Source organism: Mus caroli, chromosome 2, assembly GCF_900094665.2.
Source record: "Mus caroli chromosome 2, CAROLI_EIJ_v1.1, whole genome shotgun sequence".
Classification (NCBI taxonomy): Eukaryota; Metazoa; Chordata; class Mammalia; order Rodentia; family Muridae; genus Mus; species Mus caroli.
In genome coordinates this window covers 121,510,856-121,521,442 of record NC_034571.1, presented here as the reverse complement: position 1 = coordinate 121,521,442, position 10,587 = coordinate 121,510,856, and the positions used below count along the sequence as shown (strand labels likewise).

Genomic DNA, 10,587 nt, shown 5'->3' with positions numbered 1-10,587 from the left:
TTTTTTAAAAGTCTCATATTGGGGGCTGGAGAGATGGCTCAGCGGTTAAGGGCACTGACTGCTCTTCCAGAGGTCCTGAGTTCAATTCCCATTGGTTCACAACCATCTGTAATGGGATCCAGTGCCCTCTTCTGGTGTGTCTGAAGACAGCTACAGTGTACCCATATACAATAAATAAATAAATAAATAAATAAATAAATCTTTAACAGTCTCAGATCAAAGGCTTTGGGGATGGCTCAGTTGGTTAAAATGCTTGTTGTACAAGCATGAAGACCCAGGTTTGAGCCTCAGCACCTACTTAAAAAGTCAGGTGTGGTGGCTCATGTTTGTAATCCCAGCACCGGGAACACAGAGGCAGGAAGATCCATAGAGGTTAATGGCCAGGCAGCCTAGCCTAACCCAAGTCCTAAAGAGAGCCTGTCTCAAAACACAATATGAATTTCAGATAAAGAATGACACCCAAGCTGACCTCTGGTCACCTATACATCTGAATGTACACAAACATTTTTCAGATCATCATGGCTAACTGATAAAGCAAATACTAAAGCAGGTTAGAGGGTTCATGGGGAGAAGAATTAGCATCCACGATGCTTTGGACACCCACAGGGTTCAAGTGGCAAATCGTCAGGAGTCAGCCCAAGTGTCTAGATTCAGCTGGAATACTACAAGAAGTATCACAAGAAGTTCTTTGGCACATTTCTCTCTAGGAAGTGAAGACCAGCGAATACCACATGCCCTCTCAAGCATCCACTGTAGCAAAACATCACATGCCCTCTCACATGTCTGCTTCAGCAAAATATCCTCTCCCAAGACAGCTTCAGGGAAAACATCACAGGACACAACTGAGCTTCCAAAGAAACCAGAAATTTCCACTTCAGTATATGTGAGTGTGTGTGTGAGTGCATGTATGTGAAAATGTGTGTGTTGAGTGTGTGTGTGTGGCAGTATGTATGTAAAAATGTGTGTGTATATGTGTGAGTGTGTGTGTAAATGAAAATGTGTGTGCAACAGTATGTATGTAAGAATGTGTGTATATGTGTGTGTGTGTATAAGTGTGTGTGTACACAAGCCTGCACATTGTGTGAAGAAGCTGCTACTAAGGGCTGGACAGATGGCTCAGCAGTTAAGGAAGCTTGATGCTCTTTGAGACCTGAGCTAGGTTCCCAGCACCCATAATAGAACTCTGGTCTCCACATGAGAGCCACCCCCCTGTCAGCTCCCACTTCCCACTCACACACCCACACACACACCACACATGCAAATAAATGAAAACGAATAAATAAAATAGAAAAGACTCTCATCCCAGAAAGAAGCATTTTTATTTTTAAAAGATTTGTTTATATTCATACTTGCATATAATGTGTTTTCATCAATTCCACCCCATCCTCCCTCTCCAAGTTCTCCCCTATCTCTCCCGACACTTTTTCTTGAAAGTCAGTTTTCTCCAGGGATGCATCCCCTGAAAGGCTATCCATGAGCCAGTAGATGGTCCCACATCGATGCACATCCCTGCACATGCAAACAGCACTAAGTGGACTCAATGGGTATTTTTTTTTTAAAAAAAGCAGGTTCAACAAGCCCTGGGGAGCAAGCCATTACATCACACCCCTCTGTGGCCTCTGCTTCAGTTCCTGCCCTGACTTCCTGAATGAGGTAAGACAAAATGAACCTTTTGGCCTATAAGTTGTCATTGGTCATTTTATCACAACAATAGGGAGCTAACTAAGATAAATATGTCAGAGAGGGACAATCAGAGTAGGCCTTGCTGTCATATAGGCTGAAACCACAAAGAGGCACCCTAAGAGATTTGCTCAGGGAAACGAATGTCCACCAATGACAGTTGAGATAACCTTTTGTAGGGGCTCCCTAATTCTCAACTTGGACAGCCAGCTATGTGTTCTGTGATCCTCAGGGTGACCCAAGGATGAAGAGTACTGGTGGTTAGCCTTGTTTGGAAAGAGGATGATGAAAAGAGGACAAGGGTGGGTAAAGAAGACAGAACAAATATTGCACTGGCTGCACTTTACAACCAAATGCCACCAACTTGCAGACGGATGGATGTGCCCTCTCAGTCATACAGTGTATTTCCTGACAGGTTGTGCAGTCAAAAATTCAATAGAACAGTCTACAGGAAAGAGAGAGAGAGAAAAAAAGGACAACATTTAAGTGTCTCCTTCCTGCTTTGTTCTTTTTTTTTTTTTTCCGAGACAGGGTTTCTCTGTGTAGTCGTGGCTGTCCTGGAACTCACTCTGTAGCCCAGGCTGGCCTCGAACTCAGAAATCCGCCTGCCTCTGCCTCCTGAGTGCTGGGATTAAAGGCGTGCACCACCACGCCCGGCTCCTGCTTTGTTCTTATTGGCTGTTAGGTCCCAAAGGAATTCAGGACAAATGGTTAACTGAGGTGCCTATTAACATATCAGGCTCTTCCAGCACCGCTAGTGCCTGGCTCCTCTCAGCACTTCTTGCCCACCCACACCAATCCTAAACCTCTCCAGCTCCACAGTTGGCCTCCCTTCCCCCAACTTCCCCACTCCCCCTGATATAACCCAGCCAGTCATTTTGGCCACAGGTTGTCTTGATTTCTGGCTTCTCTCTCCCTCTTCATTCCCTTGGTCCTCTTGGCTTTGCTCTTGGATCTCTTTTGGTTTGCTTGGGCTTCTCTCTTTTCTTTCTCTCTTGTCCCCTTTTCCTCCCCAATCCTCTCATGGCCTTGTTTATTCTGCTGCCTGTGTTCAGTGTTCAGTCCAGACTCTTCCAGGAACCTCTGGCTGTTCTCTCCCTCATATCTACAATAAAAACCTCCTCAACCATATCTAGGAGTGGTCATGTCCTTGTTTTCATTCACCGACCAGTTTGCTCCCTATCTATCAGTTTGGGTTTCTAAGTACGGCCTCTTCAGAAGGCAATCCCCACCTGCCTCATCCAAGGCTGGCAGTGGCAGAAGATATCACAGACTCAAGGAGTATAACAATGGCTTGGTTGCTCAGAACACAGTGGAGAGTGGGGTATCCTACTCCAAGTGACTCCTGGTAGGGTTGATGGGTTGTAGACAGACTGTGTGATGGGGCAAGAGGTAGAGAGGGTGGAGAATGGAAGCAGTGAAACTGACAGGCGACATATGTGTGCTCTTTGTTGGGCATTCTTCTGTTTGTTCTTCCAGTTAGCCTTGTGTGTGATTGACAGGCCTTTGTAGGATAGGGAGGTTTTGCCGGAAGGAATCAAGAGGTCGGAGCAGAGCACGTGGAGTATGTGTTAATTTGACTGTTTTTGATTATCCAGGCAAGCGAATTTCAGCTAAGCAGGCATTCCACTCACCAAGTTCTAAGAGCAATTCTTCCTGTTGCAGTGCAGCCTGAAGCTCTGAAGGATGGTGTTCCAAGAAAAGGGATGAGAATGAACTAAAATATAAAAGTGTGTATCACAATAGACAATTACAGTGAAGTTATCAAATTCCAACAAACAATTTTGGAGTAAAGAAATGGACTGGAACTCTTTATTCTTTAGGCAATGATGGGCCTCACTATTTTTTTTTTTTCTTAGAGATGACGAACAGTTAACGGACTAAAGCCCATCTTGGGTGGGGGTGTGTGATTTCCGGGTAGAGAATTTTCCATGCAATCCTGAGAAAATGAGTGGTCTCCCTTCCGCTTCCATTCCTCAGCCGGGAGGCACACATCCCCTTTTGAGATGAGAAGGAAACTCAACCAGCTGGAAAAAAAAAAATTACCTAACTTAGCTCAATTGAGAAGGTAGTTCAGGATCTTAGAGATTTGGTTTGTTAAAGAGGTAACGTCGTTAAGTGAGCGCCTTCGCTATAGGCACTCGCACAGACACCTTTTCCAACTGCGCAGGCGCTAGGTCCTCTCCGCTGCCGCGCGTCCCCCGCCTGGCTCTGCCCTGCCTCGCCGCGAGGCAGGTCGGGAAATCCAAGATGGATCCTTCCATTTGAGTTCTTCGCAAGGCTTTGGTGTCCTGCTGCCGCCCATTCTTCCTCCGGCATCCGGGAGGGAAAAGGGATGAGAAACTGGGGCGGTGAGGAGCCATCGTGACGGTCCTGTCGCTGCTCTCGGGCCTTCGCGGCCCTTGTGCCTCCGGGGAGCAGCCGGGGCTCGCAAGCGCCTGACGCGTCCCGAGTTACTCAGGTGCGGGCCGGGCCGGGCCGGGTCGCGCATCGCTGCGACTTGGTGTTGGAATTTCGCTGCACCGGGTGCCCCAAGGGCTGAGCGCCCCGGGGCTGGCCTTGAGCTCCTGCTGGGGTGAGAGGAACCCCAGTCTCAGACTGGGCTTTCTGGGTTGGCCCGACGCGCCCTGAGCCCATGCTCGGGCCGCTACGCCGTGGCGCGGTTCACTCAAAAGCACGGAAAGCCTATTTTTGTAAAGACACAACTTAGGGTCCCGCTGTTTGCATATGTTCCTAGTAACCAGTAATGACAGTTTTATTTCTAGCGTGTCAACTCAGTGCTTTTATGTGGCCTGTAACACGTTTAACAACTTTTGGAGACCTGTAAAAGTATTCAGTATGATGTCTTTGGGTTAAAAGACATCTAACTGAGAAAAGGATGCTATAAAAGTTATCCTGTAGGTTCGTTTTAAGCTAAAAGGGAATGGCATTGCATGTTTGCATGAGGGAACGTCGGGTAAAGTTGCAAGTTCTTTAATGTTGACTGCTTTGTTGAATAGAATTTGGAAAGGCCAGCCACATTTTGGATCCCCCCCCCTACTTTTTATAAGGCATATGTGGTTCTGTGTCAAGTTCTGTTCTCAATATTGATTTTATTTCTAGGAGGTAAAAAAGAAACTTGGGCCTGTTTTTTGGCGTAATCATTTCAGGAATGACGTTTAAGTCACAGCAAGGAAGATTTTGTAGCTAGCTATAGAGGGCTTCGTATAAACTAGAGGCTTTCAGATTGTTTAAAAAAAATGATGCCAACAAGACTTTAGATGAGAACTTCAAGCCAAATTTAGTTAGCAGTTGTTATTCTTAAGTGTCATTTCAAACACTGAGGGTTATAGTGCTGCTAACAGATGCTGTTGTAGAGGTTTCCTCAGAGACAAAAAGGCACATACTATGCCACAGGATGTTTGAATGTTAGTTATCTTTACATACCGTGTGTCGAAATGTCTGTGAGGTGGATCCGCATGTTTTGACTAGACGGCTGACAAGAATGTGTTTGGATTCACACAGAAATAATGTTGATATTTGGAACCCATGTCGAACTTCTCTGAAGAAAGGGCAACGATGATTGCAGCCGGGGATTTGCAGGAATTCGTTCCTTTTGGCCGAGACCACTGCAAGCACCACCCTAATGCTCTGAACCTTCAGCTTCGTCAGCTGCAGCCAGCCTCTGAGTTATGGTCTTCTGATGGTGCAGCTGGCTTGGTGGGATCTCTTCAGGAGGTTACAATCCATGAGAAACAGAAGGTTTTATTAAGATTCTCATCGTACTTTTGAAATTTAGAATGAATAATGTACTAATATAAAGCTACCTATATGCATGTGAGAAATAAGTGTATGTTGGCACTTGGTTAAAAGCTAATGTTTGGTCATTTCAGTTAGTGCTGAAATATGGTGCTGCCTACGTAGGCATGCTGTGTAACTTGTAATGAGAGTTGAGTACTTTAATCATGGCTCATTTTAAACTTTATCCTCACTTCAGATGTGGATAATCAGGTTTTATACTCTTTTTTTTTTTTTTTTTTAAAGATTTATTTATTTATTATATGTAAGCACACTGTAGCTGTCTTTGTCTTCAGACACACCAGAAGAGGGCATCAGATCTCATTACGGGTGGTTGTGAGCCACCATGTGGTTGCTGGGATTTGAACTTCGGACCTTTGGAAGAGCAGTCGGGTGCTCTTACCCAGTGAGCCATCTCACCAGCCCCCCAGGTTTTATACTCTTTGGTGACTAAATGCCAGCGGTTAGAAATGGTACCTGCAACACATGTTTCTAGAAGAGGGTTGATGTCACATAAGGTGTTAGCATAGCAGTACTTTTTATTTTGAGGTGGACCTTAGTCAGTAGCCCAGACTGACCCTGGAGGTTTGAGCTGCCCCTCTCTTCTGCTTTACCTAGTCTTCGTATTTGCCTTTGATATTCTTTTTTTTTTTTTTTTTTTTTTTTTTTTTTTTTTTTTTTTTTTTTTTTTTTTTTTTGGTTTTTCGAGACAGGGTTTCTCTGTATAGCCCTGGCTGTCCTGAACTCACTCTGTAGACCAGGCTGGCCTCGAACTCAGANATCCGCCTGCCTCTGCCTCCCGAGTGCTGGGATTAAAGGCGTGTGCCACCAAGCCCGGCACCGTATTTGCCTTTGAAATTAAATCTCTTGGAATGTACATAGATAGAAATCAGAAACTTTTTAGCTTCTATTCATCTTATGTGTGGGACAAGGGGAAGAAGATAAATGTATTTGTAGCTGTGAAGCAAGGAAGTCCTCCCCCACCCCCCCATTGAGTCCTATGTGCACCTGTCTATTTTCTGCCTTTGCATACATTTAATACCTACTTTTAGTTTCCCTTCAAGCATGGGTTTTATCTTATACTCTATCTTATACTCTATATGTAAGAGATACTTTTTGTGTGCCTGAGTTATTGGCAGAGCAATACTAGGAACCTAGAAGTATAAAATAAAGTACTTCTTTTTTTTGTTTTGTTTTTTGTTTTTTTGAGACAGGGTTTCTCTGTGTAGCCCTGGCTGTCCTGGAACTCACTTTGTAGACCAGGCTGGCCTCGAACTCTGAAATCTGCCTGCCTCTGCCTCCCAAGTGCTGGGATTAAAGGCATGTGCCACCACGCCCGGCGATAAAGTACTTCTATAGAGAATTTTTGAGTCAGTTTTTTAAAAACCTGCCTGCATGTATGTCTGTGCACCATGTGTGTAGTGGCCATATGGGCCAGAAGAGGGCTCAGGTCTCTTGGAACTGAAGTTACAGACAGTTGTGTAGGTGCTGAGAATCAAACCCCAGTCTTCTAGAAGAGCAGCCAGTGCTCTTAACCACTGAGCCATCTCTCCTACCTCTCTTAAATTATCTCAAGAGTCCCCTGATGTAATGTGCCCACATTGCTAATTCACTCATTGTGCTCACCTATGTATTGCAATCCTTGTAGGAGTTAGTCTTGGGTTGAGTCTTAATTTATAGGCAGACCTTGCTTCAGACTACTGAAAAAGAAGAAGTGCTGAGCATGTCCTGTGTGTTAATTTTTAAGGAAAGCTGGCAGTTAAGAAAAGGTGTGAGTGAGATTGGAGATGCAGCCGACTACGATGAAGAGCTCTATGTGGCTGGGAACATGGTTATCTGGAGCAAAGGGAGTAAAAGCCAGGCACTGGCAGTGTACAAAGCGTTCACAGTGGACAGCACTGTCCAGCAGGTGAGTTCACTGAGTTTGCACAGCAAACAACTGTTAATATAGCTGTTTGGGAAAGAAGTTTGAGTTTTAAAATAATAACAAATGACAACAGTGTAACAATTGTAGCAGCTGGTTGTACATTATGTCTGGCAGGAAAGTAAGATTTTCATTTTATCCATCATGACAGTGTCTCTGTAGCCCAGGCTGGACTGGTATTTGAGATCCCCCTGCCCCAGGCTCTGAATATGACAGGCACCTATCACCGTGTTTGGCTTATCACATTCTATATTTTTGGTTATGAGCCTAGCCTTTAATTCCTGAGTCATCTTTCCAGCCCACTTACCACATTCTTCACGTTATTCTTTGCTAGTTGTCTCAGTCAGGGTTTCTATTCCTGCCTAAACATCAGGACCAAGAAGCAGGTTGGGGAGGAAAGGGTTTATTCAGCTTACACTTCATACTGCTGTTCATCACCAAAGGAAGTCAGGACTGGAACTCAAGCAGGTCAGGGAGCAGGAGCTGATGCAGAGACCATGGAGGGATGTTCTTTACTGGCTTGCCTCCCCTGACTTGCTCAGCCTGCTCTCTTATAGAACCAAGACTACCAGCCCAGAGATGGTCCCACCCACAAGGGGCCTTTCCCCCTTGATCACTAATTGAGAAAATTCCTTACACCTGGATCTCGTGGAGGCATTTCCCCAACTGAAGCTCCTTTCTTTGTGGTAACTCCAGCCTGTGTCAAGTTGACACAAAACTAGCCAGTACACTAGTGATACAATCTTTTATTTTCTTTTTTCCTTTCTCTTTTGTTTTTTTGAGACAGGGTTTCTCTGTATAGCCCTGGCTGTCCTGGAACTCACTCTGTAGACCAGGCTGGCCTCTAACTCAGAAATCGCCTGCCTCTGCCTCCCAAGTGCTGGGATTAAAGACATTTGCCACCACTGCTCCACTATTTATTTATTTATTTTCTTTCTTTCTTTCTTTCTTTCTTTCTTTCTTTCTTTCTTTCTTTCTTTCTTTCTTCCTTTCTTTCTGTCTGTCTGTCTGTCTGTCTGTCTGTCTTCCTTCCTTCCTTCCTTCCTTTCCTCCCTCCCTCCTCCTCCTCTTCTCCTCCTCCTCCTCCTCCTCCTCCTCCTCCTCCTCCTCTTCTTCTTCTTCTTNCTTCTTCTTCTTCTTCTTCTCTTCTTCTTCTTCTTCTTCTTCTTCTTCTTCTTCTTCTTCTTCTTCCTGCTCCTGCTCTTCCTTTTCCTCCTCTTCTTTTTTTTTTTTTTTTTTTTTTTGAGACAAATCTCTACATATCCCTGGCTGGCTGTCCTGGAACTTACTCTGTAGTATAAGCTGACCTTGAACTCACAGATCCCATTGCCTGTGCCTCTTGAATGCTGATATTAAAGGTGCACCCACACAATCTTATTTTTATTGCTAATATTTTTGTAGTACTGAGGATTGAGTTTAGGCCCTTTTATATGCTAGGCAAGCACTTTTATACAGACACACACACATAACATTGCAAATAATACTATTTTAACACTAGTTATGAGACGTAAAATTTGTTATCGACAAAAATTATGTGAGATGAAAAATACCTTAAAACATATGATTACTATAATTCATTTCCAGATACTGAATACATAAAAAGTATTGGATTCATAGTGAAAGGAAATTCAGCCTGATTTGCTACTATTGTAGTAGTTGTTGGGATCATTTTCTGAAAATTGATAGAAGAAATTAAGCACTTAACTATTTCAGGAAGATAAATAATTTATCACTGTTTGATGAAGGAAACTCTTTTTTTTTTTTTAAATTTATTTATTTATTATATGTAAGTTACACTGTAGCTGTCTTCAGACACTCCAGAATAGGGCATCAGATTTCATTATGGATGGTTGTGAGCCACCATGTGGTTACCATGTGGTTGCTGGGATTTGAACTCTGGACCTTTGGAAGAGCAGTTGGCACTCTTAACCACTGAGCCATCTCACCAGCCCAGGAAACTCTTATTGAAGAATACCAACTTATAAATGTAAAAGAAATGGTAGAAGCAGAAATCATCTTGTAGTTTCTAGTGTGCTAATGTTCAGGCATGGTTGTAATGGTTATTAACACAGTTGCAGAAAAGGATAATACACGGCAGCAGGTATTACACTTGCTAAGTGTAAAGAGACAAATGAGTCTTCTCTTCAGAATTGCTTTTTGTTTCTAGTAACCAAATGACTGGGTTCAGCTTAACTTTGATGTACCTCTATGTATTGTAATACAGGGAAAAAGAATGTGATTTCTACTATATTTTCTTTTGGGAAATACTTAATGTGAATATTTAGATTTAGCATTCAGTTTATAGTAAACTTGAGATCTAGGAGTGCAAATTCCTAAGTAGCATGAGATTTGAGGAATGGCTTGGATGTTATTCAGTGACGGCTGTGTCCAGAAAGATGGTTAAGCTGATAAAGGCACTTCCTGCTAAGCCTGACAACCGGAGTTTAATCCACAGGACCCATATGTAGATTATCTGGACAGAGCAAACTGACTCCCTCCTGCAGGTTGTCCTCTGACCGACATAAGTGTGCTGTGGTATACACAAAATAAATAATAAATTCCATCATAAAGAACAGAGGCTGGGTGTGGTTGTGCACTCCTTCAATCCTAGTACTTAGGAGGCAGAGCCAGGCAGATCTCTGCATTTGAGGCCAGCCTGGGCATAGCCATTTACAGGACAGAGTGGGCTCTGTAGAGATACCTTGATTCAAAATGAATGAATGAATGAATAAATGAATAAAGCTAGCTGGCCAGAGGTGGTGAACGCCTGTATTTCTAGCACTTGGGAGGCAGAGGCAGGTAGATCTCTTGAGTTCAAGGTGAGCTTTGTCCACAGAGCAAGTTCCAGGATTACACAGCCAGGGTTACACAAAGAAACCCTGTCTTGGGAAAAAACAAAAAACAAAAAACCAAAAGAATGGGTGAAGGCTGATAATTATGGAAGCTGTGGATAAGGATAAATTGTGTTTCCTTTGTGTGTGTATTTGAAAATTTCTGTGATCAAGAGTTTAAAAGAAACAAAAAAATAGCAAAGTGAGCAACTAGAGAAATCCAGAATTTGGGAATGTTTACATTTGAGCCGGGCGTGGTGGCACAGCCTTTAATCTCAGCACTTGGGAGGCAGAGGCAGGTGGATTTCTGAGTTCAAGGCCAGCCTGGTCTACAAAGTGAGTTCCAGGACAGCCAGGGCTATACAGAGAAACCCT

At 43.7% G+C, this 10,587-nt stretch overlaps 1 protein-coding gene across 1 annotated transcript in view; it reads left to right on the top strand.

Moving 5' to 3' along the window:
- Nucleotides 1-3,893: 3,893 nt before the first annotated feature.
- Nucleotides 3,894-10,587, top strand: part of Anapc1 (anaphase promoting complex subunit 1) — a 77,498-nt gene continuing 70,804 nt past the window's right edge. Inside the window, exons 1-3 of the mRNA XM_021182343.1 lie at nucleotides 3,894-4,141; nucleotides 5,185-5,421; nucleotides 7,205-7,366. Of these exons, the coding sequence (XP_021038002.1) occupies nucleotides 5,209-5,421; nucleotides 7,205-7,366 (375 nt within the window). The 5' untranslated portion in view covers nucleotides 3,894-4,141; nucleotides 5,185-5,208. The remainder of the gene's footprint in view (nucleotides 4,142-5,184; nucleotides 5,422-7,204; nucleotides 7,367-10,587) is intronic.